Here is a 23,664-nt window from a genome sequence, read left to right as displayed (position 1 = left end):
TGGGGGGGGGGGGGGAAAGCCCCGCATAGTGGAATGCTTATAATTCCAGAGCTGGGGAGGCAGGGACAGGAGGTCCCTGGGGCTTATTGGCTGGTTTGCATAGCCCAATGGGTGAGCTCTAGGGCTAGGGAAGGGGATGGTACCTGAGGAATGACACCCAAGGTTGACCTCTGGCCTCGACATGCATATGCATGCATGTGCACATGAAAATGTGCACACATTAACATGAACACTCGTACACATATATGCAAACATGCACATACATACACAAAAATTAAAAGTGGGGAACTGAGGATGAAACTATGTTGGTAGAGTGCTTGCCTAACCCTAGCACATGCAGGAAGAAGCCCTAGGTTCCATACCCAACACTGCCTAATTCCGGCACCTGGGAGGCAGAGGCAAGAGAATCAGAAGTTTGAGACCAGCCTAGACTGTATGAAACTCTCTCAAACAAAACAAAACAAAACAAAACAAGATAACAAGATCAAATGACTTCTTTGAAAACATTTTCCAGAACATTGCAAGGAGTTCATGCAAGTGAAGGAATCTGAAAATGATTTCATTAGCTTCTGGATAAAAGAGCCACTGGGTACAAATCTTGTGTAATAGAGGATGTGTTAAGTGATGGAGACCATACTGCCTCTCCAGTTATAAAGGGATTAAGGGGGTGGGGGCTAGAGCTAGGGCTAAGGCTGGGGCTGATGAGAAGGTTCACCAAATACTAGCCTCCAAGCCTGACACCTTGAGTTTAATCCCTGAAATCTATGTAAAGATGGGAAGAAAGAGCCAGTTGTCCTCTGACCTCCACACTCCCACCATGGCACATACAAGCCCATACATATATGTGGCAATAATAACAATAAATTTTGAAAAAAGGGGGTTTGAGGAGCGGGTGGATCCAGGAAGAGATGTGGCCTTTACTTGACAGTATCTGAAGCACAGAGAATGTCAACACACAAGCATGCACAGCTTTCAAAAGTTGTTACTTAACCTGTGTCTTTCCTCAGTCAGTCGTGAATCCCAGCGGCAGCCCCACCCACACCTGCCTCTCTGCTTTGACCATGTTTTGTGTGCTGGATTTCTATGGAAAACTGAGGGAAAGAGAAGTCTTTGGGGACGCTTTCACGGTGAGAACCAACACTAACCCTGTGAGGCCACTTGCTCTTCTGGGAACTCTTTCCTCCACCCCCATTCTCCGCTTCCCTACATCCCCAGCGGGGCACTGCTTGTCTTTGGCTGGGAAGATTTTCCCCTCACCTGATTTAGTTCCTTTCCTTCTTGTTCCAAGAACCAAATCAAGACGGGTACCTCCCAGGGGTTGGAGGAAGGCACCTCCCCTGTCATGGTGTACCAGGCTGGTAGTACCACTTCCCCTCCCTCTACCACCTCCAACGTGGTGAGGCCGGTGGGCACATGCAGCTCCAGCTGGGCCAGGGAGAAGGATGCTGAAAACAGAGCAAGGAGGTGTGAGCTTCCAGAGCTGGCTCCCTGCTCAGCCCAAGGACCCTACCCACCACTGCCCAAGGGAAAAGATCACAGGAACCGGAAGAACAAAGCTTCTAGGAGTGTCCAGAGACCTCTGTCACAGTGTCCTGCTTCCCCTCAATCGGAGCCGGGCGGTTTAGTGATAGAACCACATTTATATTTATTCATTCGAATAAATTCACATCGAGGAAGGAAAGATACCAGGAGGGAGGGCAGACCAGCTACTTTTGATTGGCACCCCACGTTACACACTTGCTCTTTCAGTCTCCCTAGTGAAAGGCAAGGGAGAACCACGCTGGAGGAGGTCAGCAGGACTCCGCATTCCCGAGTTCTCAATTGGATGGGCAGAGGGGGGTTGGGAGGCCTCACAGTTACTCTTTAACTCCGCGGCTCCTTCTGAACCGTGGGTAGTAGGTGAGAACTGCGCAGCTGGGCATCGGAGCCTGGCGATGACTGAGGGTATCCCAGGCTCCGCTCAGTCTCCACAAGCCAGCTTCCCCCGGAATAGACTGAGACGCAGGAAAATCCCCAAGAACACTTTTGGTTCTCAGGCAATCTAGGCGAGCTCTATGGGACGCAGGGACTATTACAGGCAAGAAGACTGAGGACAGTCTTCCAAGCATAGCTCTCGCGGTGTGCATCCCTAGCTCAGGTGGACTGGGGCATCAGCTTCAACTGGGGAAGCGGGGGAAGCGTTGCTTGTATAGACCACAGCGTCCAAAACACTTGCTTTTTGCCCTTATCAGAGGCAAAGGGGCATGGCGTGCTAAATAAACCGTTTGGAAAATAACTTTGGGCTAGCGTCTGGCGGAGCAGGAGGACACCGGCTGCCCTAGTCCTGAGACCTCAGCATCTGAGCGCACCAGACTCCACGTCGGGGAAGCTGGGCCAGTTCAGAGGCCGCAGACCCTCGCAGCTCCCCGCGCTCGTGGATCCGTGCTGAAGGCCTCCGAGGGCCGAGCCCACCAGGCCAGGATGCACGCCTCCCCCACCGCTTCCCGGCCGCGTCTTAGCCGAGGCCCCCACCTCTATTCCTTGTCCTTCGTGGCACCCCCCCACCCGGCCATTTCCTGGCGTATCCCCATGGACAGGGCAGGAAACTTGTGCCCCGCGATAAGGCAGAAGACAATGAAGGGGGGGCCGCTAGACCGGAGGCCCTGCCTGCGAAAACAACCCCGCCTTAAGGAGCTCCACTTCCCCTGGGGATCCGCCTGCAGGTTGTTCCTGCAGCCCTACCCGGCGCACCTGGAGCCTTCAGGCGGTGGCCGCTCTTCCCCGCTTTATCTGAAACTCGGGCTGAAACAGGAACGGTTCCCGGGGGAAACTGGCTAGCCCCCAGAGGGGCTAGCCAGTTTCCTCCGCTGTGGGCACCCATCTGCCTCCTCCAGGTCCCGCGTTTATAATTTTACTTTGTAAAGTGAGGCAGGGATAAAGACATAGCAATGAACACACCTAAGTTCTACATAACTGCTCCAGCATCATGAACCTAACGTCTGAAATTAGGAGCCCGAAAGGGCGTGGGGTTTCCCCCGCCTCCTCCCTGGGTGTAAGATGGAGCTAAAGACCCCTAACTGATCAGACCTTTGGGTCTTGGGTGCAGCTAGGAGAAAGTTGCTAGGGTCCAGTTAAGGACTCTTCTGGAGCAGCCCAAGAATAGCACCCTTCTGATCCAGTCTGAGACCAGAGGGAGAGAGAAGGAGGCAAAGGACCTAGTCAGAGCGAATGGCCCGCTCCCCAGGGCTACTATTTTTAGTTTCCTTCTTGCTCTGAGAAACTCCCCTTGTGGGCTTCTCACGCTCCAGGGGCAGCAGTACTGAGCCGGGAAACAGTACTTGAAGCAGGAAGGCCTTGTTGCCTGGTGCCTACCCCAGGAGCAGTGGTAGGGAGCCCATTTAACCCTCCAAGGCTGGAGAACGCACAACCCTCGTGGCACTGGTAGGAATTTAACACTCTGGGTCTTCAGTATGGACAAAGTGAAGCTTACAGCACAGAGAAAAGAATGCCCCATGATGATGGCAGCCAACATGGATTTTCCTCCCGTGCTTGGAGGACCCCACCCCCAACACACACACAACAGGAAGGGCATTGGGGTATGATGCCTAAGAGAAACAAGTTGAGGTTGAAGATGTAAAAGCAGACCAGAGAAGCTACAGGATTTGAGGATAATATCCACCAAGTCCAGAGAGGCAGAAAGCTCTCCAAACTTTGGTACCAGTGGGGAGCTGAGTAGACAGACAAAACCCAACTGTCTGGGGACCATAAGACCTCATGCCCCCAACACCACTGGCTCACAAACCAGGCTGAAAGGAGACCATACGCAGGAGCTAGAACCCTATCAACTAACTCAATTTCATTCTACATTGTTCCAGGTCTTGCTTGCCCTGGCATCCTCAGGCCTGGCAAATGCAAAAATGCAGATGATGGCAAATGGAGATCTAGATCTTTGAAAGGCGGAGGGAGAGAGAGAGAGAGAGAGAGAGAGAGAGAGAGAGAGAGAGAGATTAGTTCTGATTGGGTCCTTTCTCCCAAGTGCAGCAACTGAGCCACCCTCAGCTCCTGAAGCTAGGTACCCTGGGGAACTTTCCCCATGGCCAGGAGCACTTGCTCCAAGAGGTTCCCTTCCTCAATGCCATCCTGCCCCTATTTTCTTTGTCCCCTTGGATCTGAGAAAAGATAAGGGTGGTAAACCTGAAGGAAGGCTGTGTGACAAATCTGTTCCTCTCAGCATTTGAACTCTCCTCTCATTTCCTGTGTCCAAGTGACCAGCTCCTTTGATTTCCAGGGCAGGAAACAGAAGGATGCAAGAAAAGAGGAACTTGGTGGGAGAACTGACATGACATCAAGAACTTGTGTCAAGCCTGGGGACCAGGCATTCCCCGGGGATCTTTCATATTGGCTTAAGTATGGAGTTGGAGGGAACTGGAGTTAAGTCCTTAAGCTCTTTAGTCACTGTCTCATCTAGAGCCCCGGCTCATCCAGCTGTGTTGAGTGGGGGTTGGACACCCCGACAGAACGGCTCAATTAACTCATTCAGAGGCCTTGCCTGGAGATGCCTTTATTCCCCACTCTAAGAGCCCCTTCCCACACCAAAGCTGTGAGTTGTTCTAGCCATAGAAGGGAGAAAAATAAGCACCAACCAGTGACTCTCTGGAGTGGAGGGTGATGGGGGAGGGCAAGAGTCACAAACAGAAGTCCCATCAGACCCAGTGCCTAAAGTCCTTCCTAGATCAGATTTACCTCACCCGCGTCCCAAGACCCTCCAGGTTTGACTCACCGAGAGTACTCACTCCTAGAAACAAAACCCGAAGCAAGTTGGTCCAAGGGGTCCCAGTCAGGGAATTGCTGGCCCTCCCCTGCCCCGACATAGTCAGGGCGATAGTATGGGGACACACCGTCCCACAGGTGCCAAGAGTGAGCGGCAACCCGTGAACGTGTGCTGGAGCCAGGCAACGGACAAGGGTGGCTCTAACCCAAGTATGAGTGTGCGCGCGAATGGGGGTGGTGGGGACCGACAGCGACAGGGGGCGGGGCATTCGAGGGGGTGGAGAGGTCGCCGTCCTCTAGGGCGCAGCAAGCTGGTGACCTGCAGCGGGGGTGGGGGGGAGTTGGGGGTGGAGCGGGGAAAGCTGTCCTAGGGCTTGGACAACCAGATCCAGTGGCCGTTACCCCACTCCGCCTCATGCTGGGGTGGTAGAAATCGTATCCCCACGAACAGCCTGGGGAGCAAGAACTATCTCCCTGGTCATATAGTCCCCCTTCCGCCCTGTGAGGCATTAACGTGGCTGGGGAGGGTGGAGGCTTGCAGGGCGATGCTAAGTGCTGGAATCACCCTTGCCCTCGTGGTAAAAGCCCTGGGGCTGCAGGCGAATCTGTGCACTCCAAGCCCGGGGTAAACTTCACTGTTCTAAGCAGGGAGGCCTTCCTAGAGGAGGCGGGAAGCCGCGTTCTCCCGGACACCAGGGCTTGGAGGTGCTAGCAGCTGCAGGAGGGGCAGGTGGGTCGCCACGCACTCTCCACCCGGGCTCCTGCCTGGGGCTTCCGGGAAGGACCTCCAAGAAACCCGACGACCTAGGAGAGGGGCGAGCTCCGATGACCCCTAAAATTGAGGCCTGCGGGGTGCCCCGCCTTTCGCCTCTTTGCCCCTAACAGGGAAGACCCACGCAAGGTAAGCTGAGCAGGAGACAGGCAACGATTCCTGTCCCCAGTTTCATCACCGACGGTTCTTAGGCTTAGTGTTGACGGGCGGAAGGAGAGGCTGCGGGTGGGCAGGATAAACATTTTTCTTTTCCGTCGCCGGTGTCTTTCCTGCCTCCCACCCCTGCAGTGAACGGCTTAGGCCCGCTCTGATCCTTTAATTCTCAGGACTAGATCTTTCCACTGTGAATTAATTTCCACCCCGCGCCCCTCCGGCACCATTTGGCGCAGACACCTCTGCGCCCTCTGCCGGCCCGGCTCGCTCAGCAGGGCACGCACCTGCTCCATCCTCAGCATAAATAAAAAGGATGCTGCAAACATTTGGGCAGAACTCAAAGGTCGCCGGGTGCAGAAAGTATAACCACTCTGGAGCCGCCTGCCCTGAGAGGGGGCAGAACTGTCTGGTAGTAAAATTCGCCAGCCCGTTTCTACTTTCCAGCACCGCTCCTCTCTGGCTTTTTCTACATTTCCCTACATTCTCCGTAGCCTCTTCCTAGTTGGCCTGTCCCGCTCCTCTTCAAATACCTGTCATGCAGTGGCTCTAAGAAATACCTGAACAAACACTAGACTGCTCATGCCATCTCTGGAATCTACCACTTGGCGGCTTAGTAGCTGCTACAAAGGTAATAGGAATAGGAAACTTGGCAGCCTCACAGCCCTTAGGGCAGAGACCTTCAAACCTGAAGGGTTTGTTGGGGTGGTGTTGGGGTGGGGGAGGGAGAGAGTAGACTTGGTTTTCTTATTCTATTGTATTCAAATTTTTTCCAACTTGAGAACATTATAAACCTCTTGAAAACACTCCTCATTTGCTTCCAAACTAGGGTCGTGACTCCAAACAACTTCCAAGAAAGGGGTACCAAGCCTTGGTTGTAACCCAGTAATACTGAGGCATCTGTTCACATACATGAGCTCAACCCTGTCAAATGCTCTATAAGCTGCTTCCCAAAGAACTTACCCAGGAGACAAGCAAAGCCACAGAAAGGATCTGTGAGGAGTGACTGTCACCATGTGACCCAGGAGCAGTCTTCCCAGGACATTTATTGCCAAGAATTGTCCTCACTGCCTCAGAAGCCAACGTCTGACCCTGAGGGAGTTAGGTAGAAGTGAGCAGAGCAGCTCCACTGCTCTCTGGAAGCTTTGGCCCACATCTCTTTATAGTGGACATGTCTCTGTCCTGGTGTAAAATGAGATGGCACACACCATCTGTACCTGACCTTGGACCTTTTACATAAACATTTTGCGTGCAAGCTAAGCTCATAATTGCATTGGTTTCTCCATATCGCGCTTCATCTCAAACCTTCCAAAGAATGTTCGGAGTCTTACTTTTGAATATACTGCCTCCAACCCTTATGGATCAGTTTTAAAAGGTTTAGTTAAGGCTTTATCAATCCATTTCTTAGTTTTTTTTAATATTGTATTTTTGAGTGTACTGCACATATATGTAAGTGTACCTGTGTTGTGTAATTCCTATGGAGGTCAGAAGAGTGTTGGATCCCCTGGAACTGAAATTTCAGATGGTTGTTAGCAGCCATGTGGGTGCTGGGAACTGAACCAGCCAGGGCTCTTAACTGCTGAGCCATGATGTCACCTGACAACCTGCTACTTCTTTTCTAGATAGCTCAGGTCAGAGACAAGATAATCCCTATCAACAAGTTACTTTCTAACAAGTGTCCACTTCCCAATGCTCAGCTTTGTCCTCTTCTCCTCTACCTCAATCCATTCAAGCCAAATGGAAACTCATGCTTGATCTCAGCTTTGCCAACTTCTCTATGTTGGTCACGGGGTCTAGCAATGCCCTGCTCTCACTCAGTACTATGCAGGTCTAGAAAATCTCTACCAAATGCTCCAAAAAAGTTCTGGTCCATCTAACTACCTGCAGAGGGAAAGGAATGGCAGCAGACAAAATACAGTAAGTACTCATATTAATTCTGGGATGGGTCAATGGCAAAGTTCTGAGGGACCATGTAGAATTCCTGGTAATGCTTTTTCTATAGCACTTAACACTAAGATTGCTGGACAATCATCAATGCACCTCAGCCTTAGGGCGATAATTCCAAGTTCCAAATAGGAGAATCACAAGAATCTCCTAAGGTCCTCTGACCACTTAGAGCAGGTGCTACACTGACACATTCCCTGAATGTGTATACTCTCCCTGAATTGGCACCTATATTTAGCAACTTACATCAGAAAAAAAAAAAAAAAGGACAAACTCCCTAAACCCAGACTCAAAAAACTTAAATCATCCCAATGATTAAAAACTCTTTAGGTCAACAGAAAAATAAATAGGCATCCAACAGCCAACAGGTAGCAGAATGAAAATAAATCACTGACTTGAAATCATTTGGGTTGTGGGAATTAATATATATTTTTAAATATGCAACTTTATTTCAAGAGTATAGAAAATCAAAAACCAGCGAATTTCCGTTCTTAATCTGGATTCATGGCCCATTTAAAGCAGAATATGTCACAGATGTTGTGCTACCATTAAAGATAAACAACCTACTATGTTCCTGCCGTGAGACCAACAGTGATCCTTGACTACTAGGAGTCTATTCTTAGCCAAGAGCACTAACCTGAAAGTGGAGTGGTACCTGGCCCACTAGACTATCGGAAAGGTAGAAGCATGAGTCCTGTGCCTAATGGAGCAGCACCTCCTAATTCCCCCCTCTATGGATCATTCTTTGAAACACAATGAGATGTGTAATGACCTCTGCTGCTCTGAAAAGGATGGACTCTGGCCATCACTGATAGAGAAAGCAGAGCGATCCTTCACTTTCTTCTTAGTCATTTTTTCTTTCCAGTACTGGGGAATGAATCCAGGCCCCTGTGCAACTAGGCAAGCACTGCTACTAAGCCGTATCTCCAGGCCTCTGCTCACTCCTAACAGCAAAGTCAGACATACTCCCATGGCCAAGGCAGCAACACTGCTACAGAAAGTTCAACCAGCACACCAAGATCAGGAATTCCTTTAATTTTTTTTTTTTTTTTTTAGAAAAAGTTTAAATGTCAACACAACCATAAAAGTTGGTACATCACGGAAACAAAGGTCTTTGCAGGCAACACTGATTGGAAATAGCAAAACACTTGGTTGGTGAAAAAACTGAAACTCTATAAATTATATACAAGAGTAGCTAAAGGTGATATTGAAAAACAGCCTTATTTATTGTGACTCAAGTTTTACTTGCCATTATCTATTGCTTATTTATTCAAGGTTGTAAATAATACTTATAGAGATGTGTAAAAATGAAACATTATGAAAAAAATACAATTTTTCGATTTCATATGAAACTCAAAGTATAAGTTTTGTCCAATATGGAATGTACCTACATTTGTTTATATTGGGGCTCGAAAAGCCATTTTAAAAATTGATGGTTTTTTTTTTTTTAATAAAGAACTGACCCACTATGTAAGTCTGTTAGACACCTTCCTTGCTCAAAATGAGCATTTTCAGGTGAGATCTGTTTTTTCTGCCCAAAGTCTACTGAGATCTCAGAGGTTGTATGGTCTCTTCATGGAAAGAGCTCCCATGAAGAGTCTTGACGGCAGCATCTGGATGTGGGACATTCTGGGTAATGAAAGAGAGGGAGAAGGATGTACGAGCCCAAATCCTTATGAAGGATGACACTCAGTTGTTAAACTTTAAGGGGTATCCAATGGCTTTTTCCAGGCACTCAACTAATGAGCCAGCTGAAAGAAAATCCCTCTCTACTTCTACAAATTTGATATAGATGGATTTGGGGGAAACTCCGGGATCCACTATACAGTTCTGAGACAAAAACCCATTAATACCAACCCAATCTTTACTGAAGGTTTTGGTATTTGCTTGGAAATGTAAAAACAAGCACTGCTGCAGAGTCCTGACCTCAGCAATGCCGAGGTAGCAGTAGGTAATTCGGGTGGGTTCCATTTCCACCTGTAATGAGGCTTGTGCTGAAAGGGTTTCCAGGTCAACCCTGCCCTCTTTTCCTGGGTCCAGGGCACGACGCTCCACATGAGGTGAGAGAGGCCTCTCAATACATTCTTCATAGCCAATGGCATAAAGGCCTGGGCTTTTAGGAATCCCTCCTGGCAATAAATATTGAACAACATTCCCACCAGTTGGCTTGGAGTGGGCAATGGGTATCCAGTCAATTTCCATGTGCAGCTCCAGGCACCTGGCTTCACTAATAGTGATCTCTAAAAATTTGTAGTAAACATTTTTCCAGTTCATTTTTTGCACTCGGGTCATAATGATACGTCCCTCAGGCTTCTCAGAATTGAAATACTCCCGAAGACGCTTGCCAAGAGGCACCTGTGAGCTGATCTCAGCATAATGGTAACGGATATCCTCTTTCCAACGGGTGTTATAGCCAATTCCAAAAATGGCCAGTTTATTAGAAAGATGGAGTCTTGAAAAGTCTGTCCAGCTCTGAAACAGTTCCCATTTTAACTGCACCGATTCCAAAATCTGTACAATATTCTGCATGATGTCTCGCTTCCTAGAAAGAGAAATAAAAGTCAAGTTCTTCAACTGTCTACAGTAACAATGTCTAACAGAATTTTCTACCATGATAGAAATGTTCTACACCTTTACTACACACTATAGAAGCCACAAGAATTTAAAATACAGCCAACAAGAGCAAAGTATTAGTTTAACACCCACATCTAACTAGCAGCTTCCACACTGGAAGATCATTCTATTAAAATGTCTGAACGATCCCCAGGACATTCCCAGGAATAAGCTTCTTTCCATTGTCTTACTGTAAGAAATTTAATAAATATGAATAAATCCTCAGGATTTCAGGAACCAAGAATCATAAATTTTCAGAAAATATATATAATGGGAAGGGAAATGCACATGGCTATGTGGAGAACAGAGGACAACTTTGTGGAGTTGGTTCTCTCCATCTTTACATTGGTTCTGGAGGCTGAACTCATGTCTTTATGCTTGAATAATAAGCACTTTATTGGCTTAAGCAATCTCTCCTGCCCTGCAGGGAATTTTTAAGTAGCTATCATAATACCTATAGTAGCCTTCAGACCAAAGTGACAAAAGGTGATGGATGCTTTATTCAACAAAGCATCTACTGCCACTTCAAATAATACCTTAATTTCTAACACAGAAATATTAATGAAAATTCAACAATTTTGACCCATATACACATGTGCTAGAGGTAAGCATACAACTGATTATGACTGAGGACTAATACAAAAGCATTATGCTATTTTCTATTTGTCTGAATTCATTACTATTCCCAAATTTAAGTTAGAACATTAAAGGTGAAATTACAGAAACATTTTAATTTGACTTGTATAATTACCAGAGTTGGATAAAAAATGCTGAGAAATTCTTGCTCCACAGGCTGCTTAAGTAATTTATTAACTGATACCTCACATACTATATATATATATGCGCATATAATATGTAATTACAAGTTTGTTTCTTAAGTATGGTAAAATAGCCAGGTGTGGTGCCGCATGCCCGTAGTCCCAGCTCTCAGGAGGCAGAGGCAGGCAGATCTCTGTGAGTTCAAGGCCAGCCTGGTCTACATACTGAGTTCCAGGCCATCAGGAAACTGTTACTTAAGGGTTTACAGTAATTTTACAAAATAATAATTTTTAGTTAATCTCAAAAACACCAAAAAAAAAAAAAAAAGATTGGCTTAATAGTATTTTATCAATTACAGGTTTTAACCTACAAAAGTGTTCACACCAGACTCACAATCAAATAGATGTAAGAAAAAAAAGATGTTAAAAAATATTTGTGGAGAGAAGGGGGGGGGCAGGCAGATCCCCTGGAACTGGAGTTACAGATGGTTGTAAACCTCTTAATGTGTGTTCTGGGATTCAAACTCTGGTTTTCTACAAGAGCAGTAAGTACTCTTAACTGCTGAGCCATCTCTCCAGCCCCTTACTAACAACATCTTGAGAAGAGGCAGCTATGGGAGAACACAGATCTTCATTTTCCTTTAAAAATCTTTTATCTTACAGAGGAAGTTTTGGAATATTCTAGGGAGACTTCACAGAGCCATTTGTCTGCTCTCTTATTCCCTGGCCTGTCTTTACAAGATGCAGAGTTAATACTTTGCTAGCAGCTGCTTCTTAGAGTACTCTGGGTACCCTTTGTCCAAGAGTTTGTCTTGGACACTTCTCAGGTGTCCATGTAACCCTCTGATGAAGGCACTGCATTCCTGGGGATTGTTCCTTTCCTCAAGGAGCACAGAGTTGTTCAATCATTTACAATATCTGACTGTGGTGCTCTGTGAGGGTGATATGTCTATGTAGGACAATACTTTAAAGGAAAGTTTTGTTTCATAGCCATCACCCTTGTCTTCTTCTGAAATATTTTTAATTAAAAAAAATTTCTACTGTGTGTCTAGACGTGTTTGGTGTATGCACACCACATGTATGTGCATGTGTGTGTGTGCATACATATTTGTGTATACATGTGTAGAGACCAGAGGAAGGCATCAAGTATCCCCCTCTACCACTCTCAACCTTATTCCTTTGGGACAGGGTCTCTCAATGAACCTAGAGCTCACGATTGGTTAGGTTGGCCACCAGCAAGCCGCAGTGATCCTCCTGTCTCCACCTCTTTTAGTGCTAGGGTTACAGGTGTGAAAAAGACCATGGCCAGCTTTTTATGTGGGTGCTAGGATCTCAACTCCAGTCCTCATGCTTGCATAGCAAGTGCTCTTAACTGCTGAGCTACGTCTCCAGTCCATGAAGTGTTTTACTGATCTCAAGGAGGACTACAGTAAGAAGATGAGGTGGAAGGCTCACAGATATATCCTGATGCCTAATACACAGCAGGCACTTGGAAAACAGGTGTTAAATAAGATTAGATTGACTGTTCTTTGTGGATTAAGTATGGGATATTTTACTATAGGTAGTATCTGTTAGTTTAACTAACCCCACAGACACCTACCGGGTGGGGAGTGGAGCCTCCACTGTCCAGATTAAGTTATTTCCACACCATCACATTATGAACTATTACACTGGGAAGTAACTGACCTACTGGGAAGTTCTTCAGAACCTCTGACCCCTGAGCCAAGCTGAAATCTAGAGACATGGCAGCACAGGCTTCAGAGTTCCCTAGGGCTGAGCTGACCCGAACCCAAAGCTAACCTGCATTTGAGGGCATTATCAGAAGCTGGACGCAAATGGGCAAGAGACCTCTATTAAGCAGCTCTGGAGAACTGCCAATTTCCTAGTTTCTGAAGTTCAAATGCCAGAAAAGTTCAGAGGTTTGAGGTAAAAGGAAAGTACCAACTCCATAAAGTTGTGCTCTGCCTTCCCCACATGCACTGTGGTATGGAAGTGTGCACACACACACACAAAATAATAATACTTTTTTCTTGAGACAGGGTTTCACTGTAGCCCCAGGTGCCCTGGAACTTGCAATGTAGACCAGGCTGGTCTTAATTTCAAATATCTACCTGCCTCTGCCTCAGAGTGCTGAAATTAAAGGCAGCACCACCACACCTCCTAATAATTGATATATATATATATATATTTTTTTTTTAATTCTTAGTTTCCTTTCCACTTTGATAGCACAATCTCTTTTTTAAAAAAATTACCATTTTTATTTTTTGTGTATGAGTGTATTGTCTGCATGTCTGAAAGTGCATCCATGTCACAGAGGTCAGAAGTGGGTGTTAGATCCCCTAGAACTGCAGTTACAGATAGTTATTAGCTGCCATGCAGGTGCTGGGAATCGAATCTGGGTACTCTGCAAGAGCAGCCAGTGCTCTTAACCACTGAGCCATCTCTCCAGCCCCTGATATCACAATCTTAAAAGATAACTACTTCTCTGTAAGAGATGAGACGGTTTAGGTTTACTGACTGGGGTCAAACACCTGTTTCTGAGGGGCAGGATAATGAATACAGATTTGGGGAAACAATTTCTAATCCCTGAATGCTTACCCTCTCCCCAGACATGGGAATAAGCAGATGTCACTAGGAATTCTCTAATTCTAAACACACTCTGAAAAATGAAAGGTGCTTCTGTGCTGGTAGCTTGCTAAATGAAAACTGATGTCCTTTGCTATGCTACTTGTTAACCATCTTCATCTTGCCTTTCTCTATGCTTTCAAACTTCAAAATTACATGTGTGGAATGCAACACCCAAGTGGGTACTATGAATGCTTCAAGGTTACCAGGTAGAAAAATGAACAGTGTTCTTCACTTATCCCTGAACTTTAACTTTTATTCAACAGCTTTAATGAGGAACTTACTTAAAGCTATCAGAGAGAACTGTAAGCATAACAGGTGGTGTTAAACTCTCGTTTGGGGCAGTGACAGACTCTGTCCCTTGATTCTTTTTTGGCCCTTCCTCCAGAAACTGTCTTCTATACCCATAAATAGGTCACCTAAGAGCTTTTTTCTGATTCTCAAATTATAATACTATATGGAATTTAATATCCCTTTGGCCCTCTTGTAATCGTACCCAGTCCCAAATAACCTAAAGTCCCTGTGACTCATCTCTGTATCTTAAGTGTGCTGGATAGCTTTAGTGTCAACTTGACACATCTGAGTTGAGGGAGCCTCTATTGGGGAATTACCTCCATTGGACTGGCCATTGGACATGTCTGTGGAGCATTTTCTTGATTGTTGAGTGATGTGGGAGGGCCCAGCCCACTGTGAGTGGTGCCACCCCTGGGCAGGTTGTTTTGAATTGTATAAGTAAGCAGGCTGAGCATGGGCCAGGGGAGCAAGTCAGTAAGCAGCGTTCCTCCATGGCCTGTGCTTCAGCTCCTCCTGCCTCCAGGTTTCTGCCCTGAGTTCCTACCTTGGGCTCTCTGATGAACTGTGACCTGAGAGATGTAAGCCAAGTTGGTACTGGTCAGAGTGTTTTGTAACAGTAATGAAGAACCAAAACACGTAAGCATCTAGAAAGTACATCTATGCACAGGTAAAGCATTTATTTTCACACAACATTGATTTCTTATTGTTGTATATAAAATCTGACATCTCAGGTCCCCTGTGGTAAAGAGAAAGCATGGACAAGCATGTTTTCAGGGTGGTAAGGCTGCAGCTTCCATATCATGCCTAGTTACCCATGATCCTCTCATGGGTCACTAAACTTAAACACACTTCGTGCAAAAATGAAACAGCTACTTACTGTGCTTCTTCAGAAGACTCTTGTTTTATTTTTAATGTTCTCTTTGAAACAGGCATTTCATCTGAAAAACAAAGATTTTCAAAACAGATTATATTTTCCTAAGTGGTAGCATACATTTATATGACTAAGGAGCTAAATTTACTGCCCGTTCTATACTTTCTAATATCAGACCTTAATTCTCATGTCCAACACTGTATAATACCAGATTTATAAATGTAACATACAATGAGATGCAACCATTTATATGCAAGATCAGAACAGGCTCTACAAGTATGAAATTCTTCAAGGTCACCAGTGGATTTCTAGCTAGGAGCTTAAAGCTTAATTTCACTGCAAACATAATTTTAAAAGAAGAATGAAAATAATTCTGTTCTATTTTGCTTTTCCATGTAGGTTTTACAGAGCAATTATGCCTTCAAATATGAGGAAAAGCATATCCTGCATTTTTTGCGCTAAAGGTACGGTGGCTTAACTCTTTATGGCAAAACAGGGTTAGATCTTATTGTTCTTGTGAAATAAAATGAAAGATCATTTAGCATCTGTTCTTATTCTTTTAATCTTTATTTTCTAACATATTGCTGATTTTATTGGGGGGGGGCAGGGCTTTGAGATAGGGTCTCACAATTGAACTGTAGCCTGGCCTAGAATTCACTACGTAAACCAGGCTGGCCTCGGACTCACAGAGACCTGCCTGCTTCTGCCTCCTGAGTGCTGATTAAAGGCGTGCACCACCATAACTGGCCAATCACTGATAGTTTTAGCAATTTCATGGCCTTTCTTTTTTCCCTTCCAATATTTGAGAAACTGTTTAAAAATGACATTTATAGGAAATATTCTAGCAGTTAATCCTTTTTATTTCTCTGTCATCAGGCAGGATTTCTGTACTTCTTACCTTAAGCAAGGAAAATAAATTCATACTTTGGGGTTGCCTGAGTACCTCACTTGGGGAAAGAACATAACCGAATAATCATTACACAGCTCATACCTTGCTGCTGATGTGCATAACGACTGTAACAGAAACCTCATCAGTACTTCCCAAATCAGGAAGTCAAAATTAGAATACTTAACATTAAAAGACACAGGCAAACAAAAACCACATGTACACTCTTAATCAGGTCACACAAATTTAGTATTTGATGGTCAGGAATGTCAGTGTCCATTCTGAAGGCTTTTGCTGTATATACATCATTTAGCTACCCTGTTGGGATGAGGCCCTTAGTTAAGTCTGAAGAACAAGACCACTAACACTGTCCACATGTCAGCTCTTCTCAGCACATACTAGGCCTTCTTCTCATATCTTATCTAGACTAAAGTCTGGGTAGGAGCCTTTCCCAAATCACAACCAAAAGACAAAGCATTTGGGATGAAAGGAAAAGACAAACTTATTTATAGCAGTTTGGCCAAGAGTCAAAATTCTTGGCAGGAATCTTAATGCTACCAGGAACAGGGCATTTTGAGTTATCTAAGATTCTACCTGTCACCGAACTTCCTCATGAAGCTCAGAATAAGGAATTCTGTCTTTAGGAAACTTAGTAGTGTAGTACCCAAATCACCAAGTGACCAACACCAAGCAGTACTTGGCAGTTTGATGTAAACCAAGGATGCTCATCATGTTGGCTGAAATAGTTCAACAACATGCCTCGTCCTGACAGGGGAACAGAACTAGAAGTCATCACTTGGTAAATACCAGTACACATTCCAGGTGGACAAACACATACATACACGTATCATATACATTGGCTTTCTTACCCAATTCCTGATCTGTTGGGTAGCCATGGAGATCCTGACTGTGGTTTCCCCAGTCCTCCTGTGAATAGTCCTCCATAGTGCTGCCATCTGACTCCAGCTCCTGGTACAAGCCACTACTGTTAATAAGTACAGGCTGGCAGGGCTGAGCATCCCATCCTCCCTGACCAAACACCTGTTCCAACTGTTCAAATGTGTAACTGCTCTTTCTTTTCCCAACACCATGTTCTTTCACCCGACTGTAACACCTGCGAAGGGTCTAAGACACAAAGTCTTTTGTTATTCCTTTAAAGCTGTACTTCCTCTTCCAGATACGGACCACAGATATTAATTACTATTAGACAGACACAGACAGACAAACACAGACACATTGTTACAGGAATGCTAGATTTCAAATTCATTATTATATTAGAAAAATACTAATTTAACATTTACTCAAACATGTTACCATTCAATTATTTTGCAATTAATTATCAATTAAACAACAAGAAACATTACAACATTATTGCATGTACTCCATACACATATTTTAAGCCCCCCTCCCCCATTTAAAAAGGATAAGGGGAGGAAAAAAAGAATACCAGCCAGCCAATAGGATGCACACCTGCCACAGAAGAGAGAGAGAGCTGCTATGGTGCCCAGAATTTGGAAAACGTGAGGGAAGAAGGACAGAAAGAAGAATTTCCCAAAGTAAAGAATACCCTCCTTCCTATTTGTTAAGAAGGAATACAGGGGAAAAATAATTGCCTTGACAAACTAGCTAACAAAAGCTATCACTTACATAGTCTATATTCCTTGCTAACTCACTCTGCCATGGTAAAAACCACCAAAATTTAAAGCAGAAGTCAAATTAATAACACCACAAATCCCAAGCCTTAGACACTAATTACCAAGAAGCAGTACACTAATACCTACATTTGACTAATCAACCAACTCCAACTGCCAGTTTCACAAACAAAGTCAACAGTCTCCTTCCTGGGGGAGGGGGAAGGAGGCATTTCACTTCTTTTTCTGTCACTTGGCACACAGCAAATAAACAGCACTACGCAAGCCCAGACAAATCCTGTATAACATCATTGCCTTGTCCAGTTCTTTTATCCCCCTATGGCCTTTATTTCCACTACATGTTTCAAACTAGCCCAGTTCCTTGAACGTAATGATACACCTCACACTATCTTACATGGCATTTCAAAAGATAAATCAAGGACTTAAGTCTCAGTTTACAAATCTGGTCACATTCCAGTTCTGCTTCATCTGTCTCCCTCCATTTCTTCTCATTTCCTGTCTGTCTCACTGGGGCTCACCAGAGTTTTCTTGAGAGGCAAGATCCCTTTTCCTTGGTGGCTCCTAAATATTTTCTAACTCAACTCTTAAAAGTAGTTCACCTGATTTAATTTATGAGCATTATCAAAAACTATTAATTTCTCCTAAAGGAGAAATTACTTTCCATATGTTTTGTTCTAATCAAACTAAAACAATTCTTGGCAATGTTCATGGCCTCTCCATGAAAGTACAGAATCTTGAAGTCACAGCTGACAATCTACATGCTATTCCCTTAAAGACTCTTTGAAAAATCTGTCCCTGAAGGCCAGAAATCCAGAGAGGCAAAATAAAGGCATGAGACATGTGATGTCTCCTTCAGACAGTCACCAGCCCCGCAGCCAGCCTACTCCTGTGCAAGAACCTGCCCCATTCTCTCTTTCATGACATCTCTTCTACTGCCTCAAATGATGCTGTCTCAAATGAGACTGCCAATGAACTCTTTCAAAAATCATTTTCTCTTTTTATAAAGGAGAATCATGATTTCACAGGACAAAACTTTCTAGAACCAGAAACCTGAACTTGGAAAATTGTGTAATGGCCAATATTCCAATGAAGAGAGACAGATGCTGCTGCAGATCATTTGACTTTCCATGTAGTCCCCTTTCCCAGCACCCTCTGCCCTCCTCAGAGAGACAGGAATTTGAACTGCAAACAGCCCCTGACAATTTATTTTTATCTTACAATGTCTAGTTTCTGCCTCCAACTACACCCCAACTGACTCCTCCAAGGACTGTAAATAGAGAGTCCCAACTCTGTCCCTTTCCCCCTTCCAAGACCATAAATGGAGATGGAAACTGTGCCTACCCTGCTCACTACTTACTGGCTGCCTACAGAATGATGTTCAGCACACAAGAGTCCAGTCAGCTCTGTCGCTCAGGGTCACTTCAAAATCCAAGCAATAAAACTAAATGTTCCTTTCAAGAAGGGTGCCATGATTACTAGAAGTGGCAGGCATAAGCATATCCACCAATTTTTTCTTATATCTGTAAACATTTATTGTCATGTTCTAAAATAAATTCACCAAATTTGGGAAATATACATGGTAAAAAAAACACAGAAAGAGTCTTACTTTTTTTGAAGCCACCAAACTGAGCTTCTGATTTCCTTTGGCTTATATAACTGTGAATAATGAAATTAGCAATCTCTAATAATTATAGATACAGAAAGGTAAGGTGATGTTTTATATTTCACCAAAAATGGCTAACAGATCTTTCCACATCTCCTTGTAGTGTACACCTGTAACACACTTATAGTACATTACAGTGGAATCTACCAGGTGCCTGAAGAAAGGTTTTGTAACTTCTAAATCCATGACAGTAATCCTATGCACTGAAATAACATTAAAAAGGTTTCCAAATCAATTTTCTCAAGATATAAATACATGTACACAGTAACCTTTAAGTTCAATAAAAGTACTACAAGTTCTCTGAGGCTATTTAAACAGGATATATCCACTAAGATGAGGGAACAACTCAAACATCAACTTAACTGCTCAACCCTAAGAACCACTAGGATTCAGTTAAACTTGAGAGCTTAGGCATAGATAAAAAGGGACATTTGGAAACTTTCCAATTCTTACCACCCACAAAAAAAGCAGAAAAGAATATACACAACCCATTACATTCTAAATGATTAATCAAAGCATATTATTTAAAAAACTGGGCATCTGTGTCAACAATCCTAAATAAACCAACTTAAAAGTCCACTCTAAATCAGGCATTAATTATAATGCTTCAGGGTCCAGGAAAACTGAGGTTTCATTTCCCATTCAAGACAGCTACCAAATCCAGCAAGACTCTGCATTTGGTTTTCTGGATGAACCATATCCTATTCCATGTTCAAAAACCTTACTTAACTTCCTTCTTCCTTCCCCTCACTCTTCTCAGTTTACAGCAATTTAATCTCTAATTGGACACATTTGTTTAAAAATGATTAAAGACTATTCTATTAAAAAATAAAAAGTTAACTTTCCTTACTGTGAAACATTTTTCTGGTAGGTTGATGGTATATTTCCATCTCCTCCTCAGAGGAGGCGCTGTGGGATACTATCCACCCCATAGAGGTCAGGAGTCAAGGAGAGCTGGACAGAAGAACTAAAGCAAGTAACAACTTCAGGGGGCCAAACCAGAGTTGTTCCTGGGTATGATTCAGAAACGCTTACTAAATCCACCACCCCAAGTGCTTGTGTTTCATTACTACAAAAGGAAAAGAACCAGAGAAAAGGTCTGAAGGATGCTCCATTACCAAAGCAAGGAGGAAAAAAGATGGCTGACAAGTGACAATTTATAGGACAGAGTGAAAGTCTTGCCAGAGTTTAAGATTAGAGTAAAAGGAAATCAGAGAATAACAAGATGACATTCATTGTGGATGAATGTATGGGGAGTCTACGGGGGAGGGGCAGGTAAACAAAGGCAGGAGGTTTAGATTGCAGGATTGGGGTTGGACGGCAGCAATGCAGAGAAAGACCCAGGGTTACAGTACACGTAACATTAAATACAGTGCACAATGCAGCTATCTTGCCAAAGTAAGTAAATCCAGTATTGGGTTGTATAAGCAGAGGAATCACATGTAAGCTATGAAGGTGGCTCTTCCTCTCTATTCAGCACCGGTGAGGCCACAGCTGGAGCACAGCATTCAGTTCTGGGCATCGAACCAGCTACAAGAGAGGGAAATTGTAGAGTTCAGAAAAGGGCAAATAAAATAATGAAAGGCTTGGAAAATAAGATCTATAAGCAAGGTCAGTGGTTTCATCAAAGCTCTTCCTGACATTTTTAAGCTATTTGGGGGGTGAAATTGAGGTTTTTCACTTCAGTGTCCTCTAATCTCTGTTTTAGCATTTAGAAGTGGGGAGAACCATGGTATGGGAATGTAGGCTGCAAACTAGATGATGCATCAACCAGTTCTACTACTGGCTCCATCATTTTCTCAAAATTTTCCCACTTCATAAAATAAAATGTAATCATTATGACGAAACCACTATTCTAACAGAACTGACAGTAAGGGAAACAGAACATACAATGAGGAGGAATAGAAAAGTCATAACAGCTATATAACTGTGTTGTTTAGAAAACACCAGTTTGATCAGGCTAAGATGTCAGATAAAGAAGTCAACCGGCAGGGAGGACAGCTTAGTTATAATAGCAGGAAACAATGTTACAAGAAAAAAACAAGCATGACACAGATTTTCAAATGTAGCTGTCAAACTGGCCACACCAGACATGCACTGCAGTTACCTTGACCTGTGTGAACTGAACGTGACAAACCTGCAATTTCCCTCACCCAAATGATTAACTTAAGTAAGTCAAGTCCTAAAATCATGTATTATACTGCACATGAGATGGGGAAATTACACAGGGGGTAAATCTCCAGTGACTGATTTTCTTACAGAAGTGTTAAAATACTACTTCAAGCTGGATGTGGTAATTCACATCTATAATCCTAGAACTCAGGAGGCAAAGGCAGGAAGATTGCTGTAGGTTCAAGGTCAGCATGGTATACAGAGTGAGAACTTGTCTCCAGAACACAAACAAAACACCCACCAACCAAATGCCTTTGACTAAAGTACACAAGTAATCTTTATGAAACAGACCTTCCTTTAAACTGTTATATTACTAGTGGCTCTTAATTGAGGCAACAAATTACTAAATTATTACATCTTAAGAAAGACTCAAAAGGTGTGAGGACATAGCTCAGGGGCAGCGTGCTCATCTAGCATGTGCAGGGCTCTGGGTGCGATTCCAAGCCACACACACACACACACACACACACACACACACACACACACACTGAGATGTAGCTCAGTCAGCACAGTGCTTGCCTAGCATGCATGAAGCCTTGGATTTGATCCCTAGCACCACACAAACCTCCTTGTATGGTAGTACAGGCCTAATCCTAACATTCAGGAGGTGGAGGGAGGACCAGATACCCTGTCTCAAGAGAAAAAAACAAAAAGATTCAAAAGCTTATTCTCTAATCAGCTATATTTTGTTACTGTTAACATAGAAGTAGTGAAGAAAAATTTTAAACAGCAAGCATAAAGTCCACAAACATACTTCCTAACAATAAGGGGCATGTTAAAAATATAGCCTAAATTCCTACTCCAATCTTTTGACACACAACTGTGACTTATGACTAGAAAGTATCTTAGACAAAACTATTTGGCAAGCAGAAATCTTAGTATGTATTTTGATAGGTTTTCTGTACATTAACATATGGCAAACTGCCTTGCTGATTAACCAAATCCTTTAAAACACCAAAAGAATAAAACAAAAGAAAACCAAAACGAAAGCTGCAGCAAATCTGTTTCATGCTCCTCCAGTTCTCAGTGCTATAGCAAGCTGTGGCAAGTAAAAAAAGTTTTAATGGTTAAATCTTTTGTTTTGCTTTTTCCTATCCGAGGAAGATTCTTAACTTTTGGGGTCTTGGATTACCTCCACCAAATCCTTTAAAACACCAAAAGAATAAAACAAAAGAAAACCAAAACGAAAGCTGCAGCAAATCTGTTTCATGCTCCTCCAGTTCTCAGTGCTATAGCAAGCTGTGGCAAGTAAAAAAAGTTTTAATGGTTAAATCTTTTGTTTTGCTTTTTCCTATCCGAGGAAGATTCTTAACTTTTGGGGTCTTGGATTACCTCCCAAGAAAAACACACACACACACACACACACACACACACACACACACACACACACACATACACACACAAACTGTTCCACGTAATTTCCTGGGTGAGTTCATGTAAGTCTTCATTTTAAAACCTCTGTTCTGGGGCTGGAGAGATGGCTCAGTGGTTAAGAGCACTGAATGCTCTTGCAGAGGACCTGGGTTTGATTCCCAGCACCCACAAGGTGGCCTCGAACAGTCCTTAACTCCAGTTCCAGGGGAATCTGATGCCCTCTTCTGACCTCTGCAGTATTGCACAAGCACTGCACAATACCGGTGCACTCACATATATGCAGGCAATACATTCATACACAAAATAAAAATAAATATTTTAAAAAGGGGCTGGAGAGATGGCTCAGTGGTTAAGAACACTGACTGTTCTTGCATAAGACCCAGGTTCGAATCCCAGCACCCACATGGCAGCTAACAACTGCCTGGAACTCCAGTTCCAGGGGATCCGACAGCCTCTTCTGTCCTCCACGGGCATTGCACAACACGAGTGCACTTACCTACATGCAGACATAACACTCATACATATAAAATAAAAATTATATTCAAAACAAAACAAAACAAAAAAACCTCTGTTCTGTGTCAAGCATACTGGCGCATGCCTTTAATCCCAGAGGCAGGTGAATCTCTGGGAGATCAAGGCCAGCCTGGTCTACATAGGGGAGCTCCAGGCCTGCTAGGGCTACAGGAGGACCCTGTCTCAAAAACTTGAAACAAAACCAAAAACCAAAACTCCATGTTTTCTTCCATAAAACATAAAATGTGTTAGTCAGAAACTAAGATAAGGTAATTTTAATTTGTATGATCAATTTCACAAGAGATTCTAAAGATTGGTATACTTAGGGCAAGTGAGATGATTCATTGACTAAAAAGCACTTACCACCAAATATGATGAGCTGAGTTTAATTCCCAGGGCCCACATGTTAGAAGGAGAGATATGGTTCCCTTAAGTTGTCCTCTAACCTCCAAATGCATACTGTGGTGTGCATGCCCCTTAGTGTATGTGCACACATGAACTATATATAAAACAATGACTGGCATAATCAGTGTAATTCATCAGCTGGCTCAGCATCTTGCTCATTTAGATAAAGCATAACAATGTCCTTATAAAGTGTTTTTGCTCCTGTGTGTTCCCCCCTCCCCTC

The 23,664-nt window shown here is 43.8% G+C and overlaps 2 protein-coding genes across 17 annotated transcripts in view; both read right to left on the bottom strand.

The window, feature by feature from the left end:
- Window positions 1-4,945, bottom strand: part of Esam (endothelial cell adhesion molecule) — a 10,600-nt gene extending 5,655 nt beyond the window's left edge. Inside the window, exons 1-2 of the mRNA XM_008835094.2 lie at window positions 4,760-4,945; window positions 1,258-1,445 (exon numbers count right to left, since the gene is read on the bottom strand). Coding sequence (XP_008833316.1) covers window positions 1,258-1,445; window positions 4,760-4,850 — 279 coding nt within the window. The 5' untranslated portion in view covers window positions 4,851-4,945. The remainder of the gene's footprint in view (window positions 1-1,257; window positions 1,446-4,759) is intronic.
- Window positions 4,946-8,636: 3,691 nt separating this feature from the next.
- The window catches only part of Msantd2 (Myb/SANT DNA binding domain containing 2), a 41,675-nt gene continuing 26,647 nt past the window's right edge, over window positions 8,637-23,664 (bottom strand). For 3 of the 16 annotated variants that reach the window (XM_029564553.1, XM_029564556.1, XM_029564559.1), the window contains one exon: window positions 16,649-20,507. In XM_029564553.1, coding sequence (XP_029420413.1) covers window positions 20,486-20,507 — 22 coding nt within the window. In that variant the 3' untranslated portion in view covers window positions 16,649-20,485. Of the gene's footprint in view, window positions 10,158-14,782; window positions 14,844-16,531; window positions 20,508-23,664 lie in introns of those variants that run through there. The other 13 variants (XR_003849839.1, XR_003849847.1, XM_029564558.1 and 10 more) reach the window with 11 other exon arrangements.

The sequence above is a fragment of the Nannospalax galili genome, unplaced genomic scaffold, assembly GCF_000622305.1.
Source record: "Nannospalax galili isolate Female #2095 unplaced genomic scaffold, S.galili_v1.0 scaffold690, whole genome shotgun sequence".
Lineage (NCBI taxonomy): Eukaryota > Metazoa > Chordata > Mammalia > Rodentia > Spalacidae > Nannospalax > Nannospalax galili.
Note: the sequence above shows the minus strand (reverse complement) of the source record. Positions and strands in the feature narration are given on the sequence as shown.